Source organism: Nicotiana attenuata, unplaced genomic scaffold (genome assembly GCF_001879085.1).
Source record: "Nicotiana attenuata strain UT unplaced genomic scaffold, NIATTr2, whole genome shotgun sequence".
Lineage (NCBI taxonomy): Eukaryota > Viridiplantae > Streptophyta > Magnoliopsida > Solanales > Solanaceae > Nicotiana > Nicotiana attenuata.
Window position 1 is genome coordinate 81,028 of NW_017670330.1, and position 22,925 is coordinate 103,952.

The window sequence follows — 22,925 nt, forward strand, 5'->3', positions numbered from 1 at the left end:
TTTTGCACATCATACTTAAATTAACAAGGCTAGTCCAATTATGCCAATTGAATATATTATCAATATTGATAAACTTCAGGTTTACACCATGACGTGTGCAATTATCAATAATCTCTAAGTTTATTATGATATGAGTTTTTATATCAATAAATATTCACTTTATTGTGCTATTCTTTTATTTGTGCAGTACAAACTGAAGAATAAAGCGGGTAACTTTTCACATATATATTACCCCACTACAAGTTGTAGTAACAGAAGATATTAAATCTTTCATTTATTTATAGTCTCAATATAACCAATTGCTTTCGCGAATACTTTAGAAACTCAATTAAGTTTCTTTGAGACTTACTACGGCACAATAAATTGACATGATAATTAATTGTATTCCTCCAAAATAGTAATAATTGGCTATTCTAGAGCTCTCAGTTAATTTGGTACTACCACATATTCATCAACATCCACATGGCGAATATCTATTTTAAAGAAAAAGTTATACCATTATGGTAATGATCAAAATTATATGCAAGATTTGTTTCTTGCATTAGTGTTATCCTTTAATAATCACATTAGCAAAATATTTTAGCTTACAATAGGTACGTGGCCAATGACCATTCAAGCCATAATAATGACATTATTCTTATATCATTTCAAACCTCCTTCTAGAGGTGAGTGTGGTAGATTCACTACCACTAGCACATTCATATTTTTCTAAGAATGAATATGTATTCATAAATCACATGTTGTCACATTCACATCATGAATGGACCATAATCATTTATATGTGCTTTATAAAATCTCATGCCAAATCGGTGACAAACATTACTTTCACAGAGTGAAAGATTATTTTGAGAATCCTTATTATTCTCATTACCACGATGATGACTTTTATAATTTTGTCTATTACCACGTCCACATACATTAAACCTTTACGGTAATAATTTTGTCTTCTTCCAGACTTATTACATATTGCTACCACACTCTATTAAGAGAATGAGAATGGAGCAAATTCAATGGGACGGGTTTCCACTTCTTTGCCCACAATCATACATGAATTTGATAATGGCAAGACAGAGAAATTTTACCACTTCGAGTGGTTATAATTTCTTAGTAACTCCATTAGAGTTATAATCAAAAATCATTATCTTTGCTGGTATTTAAAATCAAATTATAGAATAAAAGAGAAACATACGGTAAAATACTTACCTTAAATCCAGAATTTAATCATGAAGGAAGTTCATGGAACAATTGACAATCATTACGCTCAATCCCAAAGCTTCTACTCAATCGGTTAGAGTCTCGTGCTAATAACGTGTTATAACACAATAAAAGAAGAATGTTGCAAAGAAAGAGAGAGAAAATTCTTATTGCTTTGAGATGAATTACAATTGAATAGGACCCCTCTATTTATAGGAAAAGAATAACTTAACCACCCAGTAAAATCCCTAAAATCTCTCTAAAATATATACATTCGCATTAAATACAATTCTATTTATAACAGTAACATCTCTAATGTGTCTAACTTGATTTTGATGCGAGCTTTTAAGTGTCCATCTCTCTATTTCCTAAAAGGAAAGGGTAAGAAAGAAAGAAACCAACAACACAAAGAGAGGAAAAAAGAGACCACCAAAGGATATGGTACAGTGGATGAGACTGCTCTTCCCTTAATCAGAGGTTTTGGGTTCGAGCCCTGGGTATGGAAAAATTCTTGGTAGGGAGCGCTTTCCCCCGAATGGGACCCTACGTGATGCGAATCTGGATATAATCGGGTTCCAATGGGGCTACCGGACACTGGGCGGGAAACCAAAAAAGAAAAGAAAAAAAGAGACAAAAAAAAAAAAGAAAGGAAAATGATCATCAAAATAATGTCACGTGTACAAGACGAAACCTGCATCTTGTCTTGTAAGGAGGACAGTCGGGGGGCACTTTCAAAGCGGAAAGACAAAGTTAAAGTGCAACGGGAACGAGCAACCATTTTTGTGTGCTCTTGATATTCAGGCTTCAACCCTCTCTCTTGCTCCCTTCCTTTATCTTCAACTTCCCTAAAACAGAATCTCAAATAGGCATTCTGGTATGCTTCTGCTCCCATCTTTCACACTTCAAAAACATTTACATATCTTACTCTCTACAGTTAAATATTTATGCGTGTTTTCCCTTAAACTATCACATATATTGTGTTTTGTGTCTTCGTATATTCTCTTTATAGCAAAGATTCAATTTTTATTCAAGAAACTCCACATTTTTTTTGGCCCAATAAAACTCCCCTTTGCGGAAATCTCCATTTTTAGGTCTTTCGGATTGAGTTCTATTTGTTCCCCTTTTTATGTTTATATGTAGGTTAAGATGGAAAATGAGAACGCAATTCAAAACCCTGCTGCAAATCAGCTGCCAGAAGCAGAATCATTGCCCGATGGTTTTGTTGGTGACAGCTCAAGTACAGACGCATTAGCTCCAAAAACACCACAACCCGAGCAGGAAAAGTTGAGCCATGAGGTGATTGATTATAAGGAAGAAAAGTTAGTCGATCCCGAGTTAAATGCTTATGAAGATAGTGAGAATAGCAAGTGTAGAAGTGCAGAGGCAAATATGGGACAGGATGATCAAGTTAGAGTGAAATGTCACAACTTGGACAACTGTATGTCTCTTTTTTTCTCTGTGAGCTTATATTGGGATTTTTGTTAACTATTAGATATTTATGCCGCATAGATACAAGTGTTACTGTTGGTATATCGGAAACAACCTCTCTACCTTCTCAAGGTAGGCTAAGGCTGTGTATACACTACCCTCCCCACACCCTACTTGTGGGATTACACTGTCACTAGGTTTGTTGTTGTTGTTGTTGTAGATGTAAGTGTTAGTGTATTGGGCTGGGAATTGTTATTTCTATGGTTAAAATTAGATTGTTGCTTATCAGAGTGTAATATAAAGATATTAGCTTCATTGTAGTTTTCATTGTCTTTTTAGAATGGGTCGTTTTAGTCAAATGAATAGTTATGGGGATAAAAATTTCTAGAAATGAGGGAAAAACGTGACTGAGATTGGAAAATTGAATGGAAACATTTAGAAATCTTCGAGCAGTTCAAAAACATTGAAGATGTGACCACTTGATAGACTATTTTACTGTTCCATTTGCTTGATTAAAGAAAATACTGGTGCTTCCAAAGCATGCTATGTCTTCCAGTAATTATCTTGTGAAATCAAATAAAACAACCTTCATATCAGTGTTAGGTTCAGTGTTGAGTACTATATTTCAAAGAGATATCCATTAGAAAGGAGAAGTGACTGATACCATCTTCTTAAATGATGATGTTCCTTACTTCGAGAAATGTCTGATACTATTTTCTGTTTGTGGTGGCTTATCTGAATGAATATAGACTTGCATATACCATAATTTTCAGTTCTTTGCTTCGTGATGTTTCTTGTTACAGCAATGTTGCAGCTAGATTATTTTAAGCTTAAATCAGTCCGCCCTAAGTGTTATTTCTTTTCCTGCAGCTGGAGGAGAGTTGAATCAAAACATTCCAACTGTGAAGGAGATATCATTAACAGAGAGTGCTGAAAACAAAAAAGTAGTCAGTAAACATCAATTTCATTTTCCTTATGTTGTTATTGTGTTTGACTCTATCAATTTCCTGCTTTTTGATCCACTCTAGTCATGGTTCTGTGTAGCGCTATGGTGAACCCTCCACCTCTCAGATTAAATCCTCTGGTTTTCTACCAAGTGAAGTAAAATGGATATTTCTTTCATTTTGGGATGTGTTCCAGGCTGCCACTTCTATCCTATCTTCAATCACCTTTTTGTTAAATTGGTTCCTGCTATGTTAATCATCTTTCCCATATCCCAGCTTAATCTATTCTACGCCCCTTACTTTCCTATCGTACACTATTTCCAATTGTACTTTCTATCCACTCTCCAGTCCCCGCAGGTCCTTTGTTCTTTCTTTCATTTAAGCCATATTGTGCTCCAACTGACTCTTTGAAATCGCGATTTGCTTTACAAAGTAACTTGAGCCCTAGGTTAGGCGATGAGAGGAAAACCCTCTTTCAGGCTGTAAATAAGTGATATGTGTTAAGAGACATGGATAGTAATATTTCAAGATGGTATGCCTTGGTTAAGAGAAGAAGAAATTTGATGAGTAGAATGATGATGGATAGGGCGAGCTTACAGGAAGTATGTAGAATCTTCTGCTGGTCCTCTGAAGGAACATGGAAGATTCATAGGATATGGAAAATGGAAAATCAAATATCCTCTTATAATGTCATTTCAATGGATTGAAGATATCTGAAGATTGTGGTTGTGAAAGGAGTGAGAAAGTCTTCTATCATCATCCTAGGATATATGTTGATAAGAGGTGAGAAGAATTTGCAATAAGATTACAAAAATCGGAAGAAAGGAAACTAATTAGTGAGAGGAAAATGGGCAACGAGGAAATGGGAGCTATGCTCGGGTTTTAGAGATTAAAAGATGGTTGACAGAAGTCAAACTCAAAGGGTGTGAACCGCAAAGTGTACTGTTGCATCACAATTGTGGAGGGAAGTCTTAAATCACCATGATTATTTGAGAAGATGCCTGAAGGAGAGGTTCAGTGAAATTACATCAGATATACCTTTTTCTTTTCTTTTTTGATGACCTTCTTTGCATATTATTACCTATTATTGCTTCTGGTTCGTTTTGTTTAAATCTCACTATTGCTTATGGTTCCGCCCCATAACTTTTTCATTTTTATATATTGCATTTATTTACTGGTGATTACTGTGCTTACCCGAGCCGGGGGTCTTTCTGAAACAACCTCTCTACCTGCACAAGGTAGGGGTAAGGTTTGCGTACATACTATACTCCCCAGACCCCACTATTAGGAATATACTGAGTATGTTGTTGTTGTTGTTTTTGATGACCAAGTAAAACAAAGAGTTTCTTTCTGCCTTTACTGAAGTGATGATAATTTAGAAACTCTAGCAAAGAAGAAGGGCCTTAGTCCAAGAACACCACTCTAGTTGAAACCCTCTGCTTCTTCAGTATCCACCTTTAAATCCATCTGGGGCCATTTCACCCTTAAAAAACCAACTGCAGCCTTCGAAACTCGGTGATAACGGGTCCGTCGCTCTATCCTTTTTCACTTAAATACCATGCTTAGTTCGCATGACGCAGGAATCGAACCTGTGACCTAAGTCACAAGTTCCTCAACCTTTTTCACTTGAACTAAGCCTTGAGGGCTTACATCAAGCATACCTACATGCCCAGAAATTTAAAGGTGGATACTAAAGAAGCAGAGGGTTTCAACTAGAGTGGTGTTCTTGGACCAAGGTCCTTCTTCTTTGCTAGAGTTTCTAAATTATCATCACTTCAGTAAAGGCAGAAAGAAACTCTTTGTTTTACTTGTTGAAATCTCAAAGAGATTGCTTTGACAAATCTTTTTGTGTGAGGGCGCTGCTTGCCCCCTTACTTACCTTGTTTTTTGGGCTTAAACTCTTATGAATCATATACCCTCCAAGTCTAAAAATAAATAACGTTAAAAAGGTAGGTTTTGCAGTTAACTAGGAAGGGAATCAGTTTTTAAGGAGAGGAAAGGAAGAAAGGGCCATGAAACAGAGAGGATAGATATGAATTGAAATAAAGATCACATTTATACTATATTCAACTAATTATATATGTATCGGCGTTATGATACAAACCACGTTTTTGGAAGAAAAAAAAAAGAGATTGCGTCCTAACAAATCTAAACACGTCGGTTTTACTGCAACAACAACAACAACAACAACAAAAACAAACCCAGTATAATCCCAGTATAATTCCGAAGCTATCACTATTGTTGAAAATACTAGTCTGACAATGACAAAAATAGAGGGAAGGTTCAGCTTTGTCATAGGAGTACCTCCACCTTAGCAGTTACCATCATTATGGTTTACGTGCTTCAATGCCACCAACTCTCTGAGATGGTCTTAAAATGAACTGCAAAATTCCTCCTCTATTACTAAGATTCACCCTACAAGTCATTTGGCTGGCAAGCTAGCTTCCCCTAGGTGCTTCTTTTCTGCTTTTCCTTTACATTTTCCCCCATTACTAGCAAAACTGTGTTTATATGGTTTTTTCCTTTCTTGCTATCAAATTTTTGGATTTTGTTTCTTATACCAAGTTATATGGAGGTTCCCTTCTTTTCCGAAAATTTTGTAACTTCACTCTTTTGGTTATATTCATGTATTAGGAAGCCTCTGAAACCAAACGGAAGACTGTAAAACGTACCTTTAAATCTGAAAAAGAGTTTCTGGAGTTCACTTTGAAGTATCAGCAAGTTCTTGCAGAAAGAGATTCAGGTGCTTTGTTATATTCCTAATTTTGCTATTTTTTCATAGTCGGGCTTCCTTCTTTTCAGAATTTGTTTTCCCTATTTCCTCTGAACATGGATTAAGTATATTTCTTTCACGAGCGATGATAAATTGTTGGATTTGACGTCATACAACTACTTGATATATGCTATGCAAATGCACCCACCATTATTTGACATAGTCTATGAAGTGCAAGTATTACTATGCAGAAATATAATCTGTTAGGTTAAAAGCTTTTCCTATTTTGCAATTTAAACAGAAATCCATTTTATGTTATTTTTTAAGTTTCACATTTTCATTGTCCATTCATTTGGGAGAACTTGTTTGGTGATCTACAGCGGATGTATTTTTAAAGGATATGTACCTTGTCGGAGGCAAAGCCATCCGACCAATTGGCATAAAAACTACTCACTTCTTTCTTTCGTTTAATTCAGCTGTTGCTGTTCGGGATAAACTGGAGTCACTATGCCGCGAGTTGCAGCGCCAAAACAAAGTTTTAATGGTAAGATCTGTCGCATACCTAATGTAGGTTCTGTTTATTTTTAGGCGAGGAGTATGCACCAAAATCTCACTTCCAGACTTAGGACAAGAAGAATCTCTTTCTCAGTGACTATACACCATATGTATGGTGGATCTTAGGTCTGGTAGTTTAGTAAGTGCCAAGAGTATGGAAGACTTGCTCTTTTACATAACATATAAAATTCCTTTGGCACATACAACAACAGTATTCCATCTTCTTGAAATCTGTTATCTTTTGCTCCTTAATGACTAGCTTTCTGGAAGCTCCAAGTCCAAAGAGATTTCGGACTTGTAAGTTGTAACAGTGGATACTGATAAGTAGTATATAACCCAAGGTCACTGCTTTGCCGAATTAGATTGAGTTTCTAAATATAGTATTGCAGGGTTAGTGTCGTTGATGGTGGTCTGTCTTGTCATTAACCAGATAGTGACCGTGATTTTCATTGAACAGCACACTTAGAGCACTTATATCTCTAGCCGACAGTCATTTAAATCATTATCTTTTAATTAGATGACATCAGAGATGTCCATTTTCTTTTTTCAATTTTTTTTTCAAAGTTGGTCACTGGTTTTTTGATTTCCAGTTGTCGAGATCGTTATCATTTACATTTTGGTGTTCTTAAATGGTCATTAAAAATTCCTTTTTGCATAAGAATGGCCTTCTTCTCAATTTTATATTATGGTGGATAAAATCTGTGTTAAGTAGGGTTGCAGTTGTTTACTCGTGCCATTTATTCTTGGCTTTTCATGGGTTTGCTTATTGGTTGTTTCTATGTTTCAATGTGATGTCTCCTACTTTACTTGTCAGGCAGGTTCTAAATTGACTCTTTACACACAGCTTAGATATAGGTAACCAAGTAATAATAACTTTCTGTGAGTCTCCAGTGTATGTTATTTTTTGTTTTGGCCTTAATTACAGGTAGGTTTCTATGGCTTAATATTGCCTTTTTTCTGTAATTTGCAGGATGAATGCAAACGGGTATCGACTGAGGGTCAAAATCTGAGGCTGGATTTATCGAACAGGTTTCAAGATGCAATTAAGGTCTGAATATTTACTGTTCTGAGAAGGCCTATCTTCTGAAGATTTGGCAAGTTTTTTGTAGACGTGCTCTTTGCTTTCAAGTAGACTCTGGTCATTTACTCTTAGCCTTATCCCATGCATCATATTACTCTAAGAAATTTGTGAAAATAAAGAAAATGTGAGTAAATTTTGTATGTGTAAGGACTTTACTAGAAAAACTCATGGTAAAATGTTGAAAAAGGCCTTGTCTTTTATCTACCATCTTAATAGGCAATTTTCTCTCCTTCTCAAAAAAAAAATAGGCAATTTTCTCTAACTTTCTGTTGTTTGCCTGTTGGTAGGACTTCTGTTACAGAGTCTTCCTGTATTGTATGATGAAGGTTCTATAGTTATGCTTGTCACATATCTCCATTTCTATTGTGCTTCATCTGCCTCCAGCAGGCTTAACTACTAGGTACCATCTTAATTTTTGTTACCTGTGAAGAAGATAATTATGATAGGCTGAAAAAGCCAACTAGATCTTTGACATAAAGTCAAAAATTCTTGCAGAATTTCATATGTTGCCTCTTACAGCGTATCTCTAAGTGGAATAGATGCAGATATAGATACAAATAGAGTAGTTATGTTAGACACGTCTCTGGACATGCAGACATGAATTTTCCAAAACTATGTGGACATTACGAATTGGACACATTTACCTGAGCCAAGAATAGATAATGCAAAAGATAATTATAATAACCAAAAACACATATTCCAGAAACCATCAGTACCAATAAATTATCCAAAAAAAATGTCAGATATCAAATGTCAACATCACACCACCCAAGGCAACATAACATCAAACACAACATTTCAGCAATCCGCATTTTTATTTGATATTACATAAAAGATCATATAGCAAAAATATTAGAAAAGTTGAATAATAAAGATTTCACCTATACTCCCCGGAGTTTTAAGCCAGTGCACTAACTGGAGTTGGGCTAGAAAACCCACAAGGGATTTCTCCAATATAAACAAAAAAAAGAAAAGAAAAGGGAAAAGTGTCACCCACTCATGTAGAAGCAGACCGTGAAGAAGAAGAGGAGGAGTAAGAGGAAGAAGAAGCAGAAAATAAAAGGTGTTGGCACTTTGGGCTCTGGAAGCAGAATGTGAAGGAGGGAGGAAGGGAGAAAAAGAAAAGGGAAACAGCCCTCTCTTACCCCCCTGGGTTATGAATTAGGTGCAGTACATCTGCACCATTGGCTATCATTGCCATTAGCAACCACATCTGTAATCACAGCAGCAGGCCTTTCCTGATCTCCTTTCCACTTGTCCTAACAAAACAGTTAAATTATGTGAGAATGCACGGGAGAAAAATCTATTTTTTTTAACAATGATACAATGAGCCCTATCTATAATACATATTCTACTCTTACATGTGGGACCAGGACATATTCTACTCCTACTACATATGGGACTAGGACTATTTACACATAACTATCTAACACTCCCTCTCAAGCCGGTGCTTACAAATCATATGTACCGAGCTTGTTACATATGTAACTAATATGGGGATCACTGAGCCTGAGGGACTTGGTGAAAATATCTGCAAGCTGATCATTCGACATATAAGGCCACTAGACTTCCCCTGAGCAACAAAATCAGGTGGTTGCTGATAAACAGAAGTTGGCCGAAAGGTCGGCTGACTTTTTCGAACAAGATGGTAGTGTTGGTTTTCGCACAACACTTACCGATGAGGAGATAACACAAATCAATCTTGAGTTGTCAACCGGAAAGACGCACAGTGACTGACTTTTCTGTCCGATGGGATTGGAATTTGTGGGGTTTGGTCGCACAAGGGTTTCGGGTCTGATGGTGGTACTGGTATATGCACAGTACCACTGTAGCAGTGATGAACCCTGGGAACAAGACGAAGTTGCCGGAAATTGCACGGCGTTGAGATCTCTTTTCCCGGAGTCGCTGGAATGACGCACAACGATAATTTTCTCACTGAATCTCTGATACCATGTGAGAATGCATGGGAGATTTTTTTTTTTTAACAATGATACGATGAGCTTATATATAATACATATTCTACTCCTACATGTGGGACTAAGACATATTCTACTCCTACTACATATGAGACTAGGACTATTTACACATAACTATCTAACAAATTCAATTGGCAAAATTGTTTATAACTTTATCTTTACTTCTATGTTTTCTTCCCGTCACGCTAAGGCATCAAATATTGTACTTTTTGAATCTGGCACAAAATGTCCCTTTTATATCAAAATGTGGCACCTGATCCAATAAATTAACAAACATATCAGATGCATGTGAGCTCCCTCCGAGTACCATACTCCAATTCGTTACTTAGCATTTGCTGTGCGTGCTTCCTAGCATGTATTCGACATGTTTCCATGTTCTCATAGTGGTTACACTAGCTTGATGAGTGCCCGTGGCCCCAGAGTGTGACTCCATTACAGTAATCTAGCAGAATCTCTCTTTAACGCTGGTATTCTCCATGTGAAATTGGACTTGCTGCCTGACTATGCAGGTGCATCAAGGAAACCATTTTGTCAAAGTATTTAGGCTGGTAAAAAAAATTCATTTAGCATCATCTGTGCAATCATCTGAATTTTGGTTATCTTTGTTGAGAGAGCCTCACTCTCTTCTGTATTCTATTTTTATCTTCCTTCTTGTTATGTTGTAATGCATTCCGCCAATGTCTTGTATTATCTATTCCTCCGTGAATAAACAAACTTTTTTTTCTTTACTAACCCCATGCCTCCACCTGTACATCCAACCTAAAACGAAAAGGAAAAAGAAGAGAACAAAGAAGATAAAGATAAAGGTTGTTAGCTCACTTCAATAAACAAGGATTGGCCTTTGTGGGGTCAGGGTGGCTTTGGAAACTATACATATCTTGAAACTAGAATTCCAAAGTATGTTTGTTTTCGCCTCAAAGAATTGGTCAACTTGAATTGTATCTTAACAGTTTCCTTCTTCGTTTTCCTCCTCATGTAGGAAGTTAGCAACAAGCTGGAAGAGCAAAAAGATGAATGTCTATTGCAGTTGAAGGAGAATGAGATGTAAGATTACCGTGTTTATTTATCATATGTTAGTAGCCTTTCAATGCCATGTTTTTGGTTATATCTGTCAATGATATATATGGGGCACACTTATGAAAATAATGATGTAGACCAAAACATATGGCTTGACATGGACAGGGATTTAGAGTAGTATTAGATTGTAGATGGTGTGACCACAAAGGGAATAGGAGGGGTGGTCATTAAGGGAATTTTTGGGTGGCATTTAATTAATTTCGGTGGTCTTATTTAATGGGATTGGAAGATGGCCATATTTAGAATTCAAAACTTAAAATTTATATAAAAAAAGGCTATAAAGTTAGTGGGCGTCTATGTAAGGTTTGAGAGTTTTTGGCAGAAAACATCCCTTATCTATACCTTAAACTTAAACTACATCCTTAGACTATTACATTGAACAAAGAACATCCTCCAAGTAATCAAAGCTTGACAAAAAACATCATTCCGTTAGGGCTCTGTTTAAAAGTTAACAGAGGTACCCATCACGTGCAACTCACGTGAGTTGCACATTTACAATTATCTTCTCTCTTCCCTAAGAAACGAAGATATGATGAGCTTTCCCGTGAACAAAAACATCTACAGGACTACAATGGCGTTAGAAGGCAAAGAATTAATATATGGAGTAATAATTTTTGTCCAATATTATACAATAAATGCTGCATTTTATTTTATTCTAATTTCATCTCAACCTTGCTAAGTTCTCCACTATACCACAAATAGTTGAGCAATTTGTAGCCTGCAGGTCACCATTTCGCAGATGCCATGATTAAAAGTTATGAATTTTTCCTAGAACGTCAAAAGATTTTTATTCCTCTTTCAAACAATACACTATATAGAAATTATATTTTGTTAGTGAACCATGTACATAACCGATGAGAGACAAATTAAGAGCATGTTCGGCCAAGCTTCTAGGAGGCCAAAAATACTTTTTACTCCCAAATGTGGGTCTTGTATCTACCTCAAAAACGAAGATCGATTTAAAGAATGCTCAAATTAAGACTTTTGAAAAATCTAAGAAAATTCAGGAAAAAACCAAGCCAACTCAATAATAAGAATCTATGCCAATAATTGAACGAGGTTTAGCGAAAACCCACAACAGTTCATCCCTCAAACCACTGAAGAAGCACAGTAAAATCACTGGGTGATCTTAGTCCTGTTTGTTCGTTGTTTTCTACTTTGTATGTGGAGGTTATTATTCAAGGTTTGAGTGAGTTTGGTGTTTTTAATTTTGTTATTTCAATTGCTCACATACAAATGTTGATAACTCGGAATACTTGTTCAGAAAAGAGCTAGTTTCTTTGTTTCTTCCAGCTTTTGTTTGTTCTCTCAAGAAAATAGAGAAGACAATGTGGGTCTCTGATTTGGAGAACTTTAATGGCAAGTCGCAGGAGTTGCACATGTTGGTCTGTTAATTTTTTAACTGGCACCTAACGGGGAGATGAATCTTGTTAATTATTGGATACTTGGAGGATGTTTTTTGTCAATGTCGTAGTTTAAGGATGTAGTGCAGATTTGGAATATAGTTTAAGGATGTTTTTGGCCATAAACTCTAAGGTTTGAGGGTGGAGTATGGCACTGAGGGTAAATGGAATGGTTTAAAGATGGGATTGATGGCACTGATTGGAGGGATAGGACTGCCGTGGGAGGGAGGATCTCTGGATTAACCAGGTTCATCTTCCACCGCCAGACGAGGGTCAATAAATCCACCTCTAAATTTCTAGCTTGTTAACTAACCCAAAGAAGTAACAAACAACAAATCGCCGTGATTTCCGAATCACCTATTATACCAAAAATGGCATGTAAAAGCATCACTGATATTTAAATGCTATGATTTGTGAGCAGTGTTTTGGAGAGCGCGAAGCGCAAAAAAGCGACAAGGGCTCGCTTCGCTTCAAACGCGAAGCGCAAAGCGAAGCGCACGCTTTATTAAAGTGAAGCGCAATTCTTAAAAAACATAAAGTAAATTTATAAATAATCAAAAACTTCAATTTAAATACTTAAAAGTAGGTACTAGGTACCACCAAATCATCCACAAACCATAGGACAAGCAAAATCAAAGCTACTAAATTACTAGAATCAACATTTTAATATCCCTATTAAGATATAAGAAAAAACATAATCAATAAACTGAAAATACATATAATATATATAATAATTAATTATACAAACTGAATTATACATTTAAAAAATCACATAAACTGAAAATATAACATATATAATAATTAATTTTAATTACTGAAATATACACTAAAAAATCAAATAAACTGAAAAATATAAAATATATAAATTATAAATAATGAAAGAAAGAAGTAAAAAAGAGAAACAAAACTCAGAAGAAGAAAGAAGAAGGACGAAAGAAGACAGAACTCCAGCCCAGTGAGTCAGTGACGAAAAAAATGAGAAGAAGAAAGAAAGAAAGAAAGAAGAAAAAAAATGAGAAGAAGAAAGGAAAAGAAAATTTACCTGGACTGGTCAACTGGAGCTGTGGACTGGTGCTGGTCTGTTGCGATGAAGAAGAGAAAAGAAAGCAGAAACTTTCTGTCCCAAAACCCTAATTTTTCGATGAAGAAGAGAGAAAATCGCAGCAATTGTGTTCTGTTATGTCACGCAGCATTAGGGGTTTGTTTTGTATAAAATTAAAAACAGACCCAATCTTTTTTTCTAAAAAAAAATAGGCCCAGATGCGATTTTTCTTCAAAAGCGATCGCTTCGTCACTTCGCTCGCCTCGTCGCTTTTTTCTCCGAAGCGTGCGCTTCAGCTGTTCGCGTCGCCTTAGGCACAGAAAAGCGATACTCTATCGCTTCGCGTTGCTTCGCTCTTTAAGCGACGAAGCGTGCGCTTTTTCAAACACTGGGCGGGGCGGGTTGAAATGTTGCGGGTTAAGAGAGAACCCGCCCGCACCGCACCGCTTGCCATCCCTGCGATACTTCTCATTAGAGATCAATACAAAAAGAGATTGTTAACAAACCTTCTTACGCTTTCCACTAGGATCCGTCCATGAACCTGAGGGTTTAATATTACCAGCTCCATTGAATTCAGTCCTATATAGAAGAAACAAGAATCAAGAGAGCATCAGCATTGAGCATTCTCCTATGTCACTTTCACATTTATAATGTCTTTATTCCATTCAAAACATAAATGCCTCAATTTTAGATGTGCCGCAGGAAAGAAATGGGGATAGGGGAAGGTGTTGCTAATGTGCATGCTGCAGAGCTATCTTGCGTATTAAGCATGTGCGGAGCCTTTAAAAGTGTAAACACAATTGCAACTAAGACACCCAATTCATTAAAGATTATGCTACTTCAGGTAGATAAAGAAATAAATAGTAGCTTGAGTGCACTNTGTAAATAAGTAAACAAACAACAACAACAACCTAGTAAAATCTCACAAGTGGGGTCTGGGGAGGGTAGAGTGTACACAGACCTTACCCCTACCCCGGAGCAATGTTGTCAAAGCCTCAAAGGCTCATTTAAAGCGCGCTTAAGCCCTGAAGCTCAGAAAAGCTCAAGGAGGGTGCTTCGCGTCGCTTAAGCTGCGCTTCAGTGTAGGTAAGCCATTAGGGTGTGCGCCTCAATGCGCATGAGTTCTATCTTGAACTGAGCGGTACTAAACAACAAATATTATCAGCACATAAGTGTATTAGTTGCTGAAGAAAACATTAGGAGTGAATTTGTTTCTTTTTTCTTGAAGTACATATGTATTTTTATTTTTATCCTTAGTTGCGCCTTTTTTTACAAAAGCCCGCACTTCAGTTGTGCTTTGCGCTTAAAACCCCAATCGACCTGGAGCGCTTTTTAGATCTTTTCGCTTTTGACAACACTGACCCGGAGGGGCAAAGAGGTTGTTTCCGAAAGACCCTCAGCTCAAGAAGAAGAAAATAAACAATAAACAATAAATAATAGACAACAGATCAATGACAGCAACAAAAGCCAGAAAAATAATATCAGCATCGTAAGAAATAGAAAATAAATGTAAAAACAATAACAATAACCAGTAATAATGCCATAGAAAATAGTGTGGAAACTACATAAACCACTAACAACCCAAGGCGAAACAATATCAGCCTAGCCCCGCCCCCAGAACAACGTAGAAAAACGCTCGACTCCCTCCTAACCTACAACTTTAATGCTCGACCTCCACATTCAAAGCTCTTGTTTAAGGAGTCTCATTATATTGAGTTTCATCATTAAGAGCATACGGTTTTCTCTTGTGTCTGCTTTTGCCCCCTCTACATAACTTGTTTTCTTGTAGTTCAACGTTGAAGCTCTTTAAGCTGCTGCAACTTGAACGTGATACACTTCAATGGGTTTCTGATAGTCTTTTCATGCAAGGGAGAGGATGAGTTAAAAGAAGCAATAGTGGAGTTTTACACTCAATTATACAATGAAGAGGAGGTGTGGGTACCAATGCTAGTAGGTGTGAAAATCCTTTTTGGGTGGGGGGTGGGGGTGGGGGTGGGGGTGGGAGATAAGAGTGTGTTGGAGAGAGATATGGTGGAGGAGGTAAGGGAAGCAGTAAAAGTTGTGCAGGGATAAAGTGCCAAGGTCAGATGACTTCACAGTGACTTTCTTTTGGTGATGCTACGACACGGTTAAAGGTGAGATCCCCGAGACAACAGCCATTCGAGGAGTCCAAGGAATTTGAAAGTGTCTCAATGCATCCTCTTTTGAACTTGTACCAAGCAAAGAGGGAGCAACAAGCGGTAAAGATTACAAACTTATTAGTGCAGTCTGCAGTGGGAAGTATCTAAAAGAGAATCTCTAAGGTGCTTTCCGATATTTTAACCAAAAAAAGTGCTAGATGAGACTGTCAAATTCTCAGAAGGTGTTCATACAAGGTAGACATATTCTGAGCGCAGCACTGCTAGCCTAATGAGGTAGTGTATTCTAGAAAAATAGGGGAAAGGGGGAAAATCTCAACAAATTGGAACCTAAATTGAATCATGCCAAGGACAACAAAGGGTCTTCTTTTTTAGTGGAGTGGGATAAGATTTGGGAAGGTTAAGAAAAGATTGTGGGGGACCATGCTTGCCAGTATACATGGTGGACCATATAGGAAAAAGATCAGAGATGTCCCGAAAGCAAGAAGGAGGGCATCCACAAACTAAAAACTAGTCGTCTCCCTCTTTTGTGTTTATAGTGCAATATGAACATATATATGGTGCAGATAGTTTAATGGATTTCCTCAGCTACCTCACTGATTATCATATATTATCATATAAATGAGTTTTGAAATTGTTCCTGAAGTGTCCTCACAGCTCAAATTTAGTAGTATTTTGATCAATAATACCTTTTTCTTACATTCTCAAAAATAGAAAGTTCATAGCCACTTGAATTGAGATTTTCTCGATTTTGTAATTATGAAGACGGGGTACGAAGAAAGGTGGAGAATAGAAAATAAAGTTATGCACATTGACAGTGAAATTGTCTATTCTAGTAAATGGGAGCACGTGCATTGTTTGGGAAAATGTTAAGAGGATTGAGATAAGGTGATTCGTCATCTCTAAGGGTATTTATTCTAGTAACGGAAGCGTTGAGTAGATTGATGAATAAATTTGTAGCAAGAGGTCTTTTGAACTGGTTCAGCCAATCAAGGGGGCAGGATAGTATCAGAGTATCACACCTTTTGTTAGCAGACGATATCCGCATGTTATGTGATATTACAACAACACAACAAACTCAGTCTAATCCCACAAGTGGGGTCTGGGGAGAGTAGTGTGTACGCAGACCTTAGCCCGACCTGATAAAGGTAGAGAGGTTGTTTCTGGTAGACCCTCGGTTCAACAAAAGGTGAAGAAAAGAAAGGAGGACGAAGAATCTAGGAATGAAATCCAAAGGTTTCACGGCAAAGGTAGAGAGGTTGTTTCACGGCAAAGGTTTCTTTTTCTTAAAAAGAATGACAGTTCTGTCATGCACTGGCTTCTTTAGTGTAATGAACTTTTTGTCAAAAGAAGCGCTTTTATCCTGCTTTGTTCCTATGTATTCCATCGCCACCCTCTTTTTGGACTGGTGTGTGATGTTTTCTAGCAAGAATTCTGCTGTTAATTGGGGTTAGTTGTGGAAATCCACAAATTTTGTGAATTGTTTGAGTTGAAAATGGCGGTCAATTTAGTTTTTAAATTGAACTGTTTAAGCTCAAAGGATTAGCCTTTTGAATACTTCTATTATCTTTCAATAACTGCAGGTTAAAGAGCAAGCTGAAGCAACTTGCAGATCAGTATACTCTCTCAGAACAGCAATTTGCAAACAAGGTGATTCACATGTGCTCTTATTTATTTCTAATTTCCTAGTATTATTGATTTCATAAAACATCTTTGCAGATGTTAATGTTTTTTCTTCGCACCTTTTTTCTTGTTGAATAAAGGTCTGATGAATATCTTTCTCTTTGCAGTTGAAGCAAAAGAATCTTGAACTTCAGCTTGCTGATTTGAAAACTAAGCAACATGAGGAGAAATTAAAGCAGGAACAGTCCCAAATGAAAATATATGCTGACCAAGTGTCACAATTACTAGCAACAGAGAAGAACTTGCGGTTGCAATTGACAGCCGATGGAGAAAAGTTCCAGCAATTCCAGGTTAGTCTGTTAGTCTTACAATAATATGACTTGTGTCAAACTGAAGTCGCTCCACCAAACATATCCAGTAAGATGTCTAACAGTTGTGAGATCAAATGCAGGAAGACTGTGATTACTTGTGGTATTGGTTTGCAGTTTCTGTTGGTATAGGCATTCTTTTGGACAATTTGTATTGGCTGTCATGCCTCAAAGTATTTGATTTCCTTTAAAAAAGGTTTTTGATTAGGCGAATGACCAACATATCTTTGGTTATATTGAAGTATTGATTAGATCATTAGCTTTAGATATTGATCTTGGTGAACAGTATATGTGACAAAAATTTGATTAAGTTACAAGAAATTTGAAGGTATCTAGTTTTTCCAAGTTATATTACCTTTCAACTCGAAATCCTTTTTGGAAAAGAGCTGCTATGATATCAGAGAACTGCACGTGTTATAGCCTGTTTGGCCAAGCTTCTTTTGAGGCAAAAGCACTTTTTTAGCCAAAAGTACTTCTTTTTCTAGAATTAAGGTGTTTGGCCAAGCTTTTGAAAAGAAAAAAAGTGCTTTTGAGGAGAAGCAGAAGCAGTTTTGGAGAAGCAGAAAAAAGTAGCTTCTCTCCAAAAGCACTTTTCTGAAAAGCACTTTTGAGATAAATACACTTAGAAGCAGTTTTTTAAAGCTTGGCCAAACACTAATTGCTGCTCAGAAGTGCTTTCAAATTAATTAGCCAAACACAAACTGCTTCTCACCAAAAGTACTTTTGAGAAAAACACTTCTCAATATAAGCTGATTTTTGCAGCTTGGCCAAACGGGCTATTAGTGAATACCACTTCTGCCGATATTTGGGTCAAAGAAGTGTTCCTTTATGTTTTCTGATGTATTGGGTGGGAAGTATCAGGGATATGGCTCCCTTTGTTTTGTTGGAGTTGCAAGTTTAAGGTTCTTAGGTAGCTTTCACTTCCTTGGGTCTTTTTCCTTTCTATTTTTTTAATATTATCTGTCCTATTTGTTGGGAAGTCTTCCTTTTTTTTATCTGTTCGAAAAAGATCAGTACCCTCCTTTACTTGCAAACGAGATAATTTTTACATTCCCTTTGCGATTGACATGGCTTGTTGTTATTGGGATCTGTTTTTGTTCTTTTCTATCAAGCTTTTTAGAAACCTTTTTAGAGGAGTTGAAATGCACGAAAGGTAGAAAACTTATCTGATTTGATAATATTTTATATTGACAAGAAAATAATAGAATTTTTTTGAACTGAATGCCTTCTTGACTTCTGGGAGCCAATTGATTCATAGGGGTGAGATAAACCTGAGAAGGATTGTTTTTGCCGGTCTCCACGTTCATCTTGAACTTGAAGTGCTTAAACAAGGTTAAATGGTGGTGCTATAGGCTGTGCCTTTGCCACAGACCTCAAGGATCTCCATGTTGTCCCTGTCTCATCCCTATGCCTTCCTCTCTGCTAAACTTTTTACTATAGGATTTGTTAATGGGTTTTTACTCTTCTCTCACGTAACTGTGCAGCTAATTAATGGATGTTGTGGGTCTGAGATGGCTTAGCATGGGTTGAAAGCAGTGGAAGGGTTCTGTCTAGGTTGCCATATGACCGTAATCTGCTGTCCATCCTATGAACTGATGAAATACCAAAGCAAAAGGAAGTAGAATCTAGGAATGAAATCCAACCTTTGGAATGAAAACTAGTTGCCCTGTTGTTTAAACATAGTTTTAGAGCAATATAATATGCACTTCCCTAGTGCTTGATAAAGCAAGTTTCCTTATAGGTATATGTCTTATTCAAGTGAACTGCAGTTTGTGCTTCTTAGAGGTATCAAATTATAGGACAAACCAATTGTTCAAATGGAAAGGATTATGTTTCTATATTTAGCTGCTTATAGTGTTTGTGTCATGAAAAGTTGGAAAATGAAACATTATAAAAACTTATTTGTTCTACTCTTGCAGGAAGCTTTGCTGAAGAGCAATGAGGTTTTTGAAACGTTCAAGCAAGATATTGAGAAGGTTTTACTTCCATTTTTCTCTTCAACTTGATTTCAATTTCCCAGTCCATACTCCGTCCTGATTAGGGGTGTCAAATGGACGGGTTGGGCTAATTTTGGGCGGGTCAAATGGGCCGAGTCATTGACCCGCCCAAAAGTAACAAATGGACTGGGTCAAGTTGGCTAAAATTTGGGTCATAACCCAACCCGCCCAACTCTTACCAAGCTTTAATTAATGTGTATTGTTCTCTTATAAATTGTTTAATAATTGAAAAAGACTCTTTTTTCTTTTGTTATGGTCATATATAATATATCAAACAAAAAAAAGTTATTTTGAAGATATTTTAACAAAGTTACTCATGGATCAATTTTGGCTAAAAATCAGCCCAACTTTAAATGGGCTGAAATATGTTGGTTCAAGATAGGCTGAGTTCAACAAATGGGCGGGTTAATGACCAGCCCAACCTTGGGCGGGTTAAATCGGTTTGGGCTCAAATTGCCACCCCTAGTCCTGATAAACTAGATATAGTTTAGCTTGCACAGTTAGAATAGTTTTTGAGTAGATTATTATTCAAATTCGGTAGTAAGGTGATTAAAATATTGGTTAGAAATGAAAAGGGGGAATCGTCAGGCAAGATGTAAAACCAAAGTTGAAATTATGTAAAGTAGTATTAGTTTATATCAGTTTGAATTGTTGAAGGGAAAGAAGTTTTCATTTTAGGAAAGAGGTCAAATTATTTGAGATGGACCAATGGGGAAAGGAAGTCAGGTTTATTGGGGGCAGAGGGAGTAGTTCACCTTCATGCTGCGGTCATTCTGCCAAGTCAGGTGCTATTCCATTGAGATCTACTCTCGCAATATTTATCTTTTTTGATGTTTACTCGGTTCTGATTTTAGATGGCAAAATCAATAAAAGAACTCAAGAAGGAGAATGTTTTCTTGAAGGGCAAATGTGACAAGACAGATGTTACTCTCATTGAACTCGCTGAGGAGGTAATACTGTCTCTATCACTCCTAACTCTCTTTAAAGAAAGGAAATTACTCAGTTGTCTTTGGTTGCTTATTCCTATTGTTAGTTGTCTGCAAGTGATGATGCAAAACTGGTGCAGCAGACAGATAAAGGAACACTAAGCAACATCGAGTATATGATATCCAGAGTAGACTAGATTTTCCATGAAAATCAAGTCGTATAGCAACTTAAGACAATAAGCTGTTTTTCCTCTAACATCACAACTGTGGTTACTGAAACTCTAGATTTCTTAAGTTTTAATGCTCCAAGTAAAGCAATCTACTGTAAGTTTCCTAATATATGCATGTTATAATCGCAAAACTGGAAACGCTATAATAACCCTTGAAAGTAGCATTATGAAACAACATAGAAAAGCTTTAAAGATAACTGGTTCACCTTTAAGGTCCAAATTGATATTCTGCATATCACTGACTTTACTTAATATGAACCACTTGAAATTAAGGTTCGAATTGACGTTCTTCAGATTGCTGATTTTTGATAATACAAATGTATACTTTTAACTCATTATTTTGAGTGCTGGTTTCTTTCCCCCAACAGTACTTACGACTCCTATCCGTTGTACTGCTGGTTTCTTTTGTTAATTACTTCCTCTATTTCAATTTACACGACACACTTCCATTTCGGGGCGGTCCAAAACGTTTGACCACATTCCATTTCTATCCAACTTTCACAATTTTCAGAATTCAAATCCTTTAAATTATTTCAAAATTTAAACTTTGATACGATCTTTTTCTCTATCAAATTAACTATTCAACCATTACTTTACTATTTTCTTCCACTACACTTATCTCATGCATAAGTCAAAGTTAAAATCTTAAACTCTGTGCCAAGTTAAACTCTGAAAAAGAGAGTAATGTATTTGTGGTATTTTTATGTTTAATGATACTAAAGGGGTGCCTCCCTGTACAATTACCAGCATGAGGGTCCGTAAACAAATGATTCATTCGCATAAAGTTAGCTCTAATAAAAACTGAAGATTGGTAAAATAAGGAAATTTCTCCATGTGCCTGATCAGGGTTGTGCGTTGAAGTGGGATTTAACTATTTAAATGTATGCAATGACATCTACATCCCTGAAAAGCTCTATTGTTCCTTTCCATAGTGTAAACTAGAAGTCATAGTAGAATGTGTAGGAAGTCCAAAATCAAACTAGTACAAGATGCTTATTTGTTCATATGTTATTAGTAATAGTTATTACTAACTCTTTTCTGAACGGTAATACATGTTTTCGCCATTTTTGAAACTGTTAAACCATCTACCAAAAAATCATGATTTTTTTTGCAATATGCTTCACACAATCTATCTGCTGTCTTTTCTCTGTGTTGATCTTTGTTGAAACCATGAAGCTTGTTAACTGTTGTCCTCGTAGCCCAGGTCAATATTGCCATACTACTCTGTTCATGTGATAGCATGCCGTTTCATGACATTTCTGTTTCATCGAGAGCTTCTTATCATGAATTAACATTATCTTTTTCCATTATATGGCTTGATGCTCAAATCATGTAGGTGTAGTAGAGCTCTGTTTTCACAGTAGGAATATTGAACTATCTTGATTTTTCTGCAGCGTGAACATTTAAAGAAACAATTGGAGAAAACAAGGAACCAGAAAGAAAAGCTTGAAACATTGTGTAGGTCGCTTCAAGCAGAAAGGAAAGCGCATTCAACAGCTTCCAGCGGCTCAGATTCAGTTCAAGCTTGAAGATTTCTGTAAATTAATTCATAATAAGGATTTTGGCTGCACGTAAACATCAAAAGATGATTTGCCTGATTCACTGTTTTGTTTCCGCTGCATTTTTATCCTTGCTAGTGTTTCTGTATTTCTCGAAAGCATTTAATTTTGCTACTCCATTAACTTAGTTCCAAGTGCCAGTAGATTCTGTGATGGGCGAATTAAAGAACAGAATGCTATTCGAGTCATGGGCGAATTACAGTGTGTATGCTGTGCGCTTCGAGTTAGGATCCTACTAACCATCGTAATTGTTGCTAGTATTGCAATGATGTTCTGTACAACTTTCTACTATCTGCTCTCTTAATTTCTTATTTTGTGGAATTATATTTAATGTGTGGTTGTCTTGCATTATTCTAACCTGCATTTTCATGAAATCTATGCATATTTAGTGTAAAGTAGGGCAAAATGGAAGAAAGAATCCTTATGGATAATGCCGTTAGGTGGTATCGTTATCGTCATATTGGCATTATGCTTGGTGTTTGTTAGAAATTTGTATTTTAGTAAAAAATGCGAAGGACATCTGGTGTTAAAGAATGTAAGTTCTCAAATATTAGATTGATAAGCTATATGTTTGGTGGATTTATATTTACAGATACTGCTGTACGAACATCAAGACTCTGGAAATCTCACTCGTAGACTTGTTGAAGTAGTTCAATATATTATTGTATGTT

The 22,925-nt window shown here is 36.5% G+C and overlaps 1 protein-coding gene across 3 annotated transcripts; it reads left to right on the top strand.

The window, feature by feature from the left end:
* The first annotated feature begins 1,892 nt into the window (after window positions 1–1,892).
* On the top strand, window positions 1,893–22,578 carry LOC109237961 (alpha-taxilin). Of its 3 annotated transcripts, none has more exons than XM_019404375.1 (12): window positions 1,893–2,068; window positions 2,335–2,632; window positions 3,493–3,569; window positions 6,201–6,309; window positions 6,756–6,823; window positions 7,805–7,882; window positions 10,871–10,935; window positions 17,135–17,201; window positions 17,342–17,524; window positions 19,462–19,518; window positions 20,394–20,489; window positions 22,090–22,578. In XM_019404375.1, exons 2-12 carry the CDS (start codon window positions 2,341–2,343, stop codon window positions 22,222–22,224), a joined length of 1,227 nt encoding a protein of 408 aa, XP_019259920.1. In that variant the 5' UTR covers window positions 1,893–2,068; window positions 2,335–2,340; the 3' UTR covers window positions 22,225–22,578. The 3 variants fall into 3 exon arrangements, with proteins under 3 accessions (XP_019259920.1, XP_019259921.1, XP_019259922.1); XM_019404376.1 differs by having other exon boundaries at window positions 3,493–3,566; XM_019404377.1 differs by lacking the exons at window positions 20,394–20,489; window positions 22,090–22,578 and adding an exon at window positions 20,218–20,387.
* The last annotated feature ends 347 nt before the right edge of the window (window positions 22,579–22,925 follow it).

What these genes read in the sequence shown, in the direction of transcription:
- LOC109237961 (XM_019404375.1), top strand. Translation starts at nt 2,341, where the DNA reads ATGGAAAATGAGAACGCAATTCAAAACCCTGCTGCAAATCAGCTGCCA. An exon ending in GTGCTGAAAACAAAAAAGTA is followed by an intron (nt 3,570 to 6,200) that starts GTCAGTAAACAT and finishes TTCATGTATTAG; the next exon opens with GAAGCCTCTGAAACCAAACG. An exon ending in TCATTGAACTCGCTGAGGAG is followed by an intron (nt 20,490 to 22,089) that starts GTAATACTGTCT and finishes ATTTTTCTGCAG; the next exon opens with CGTGAACATTTAAAGAAACA.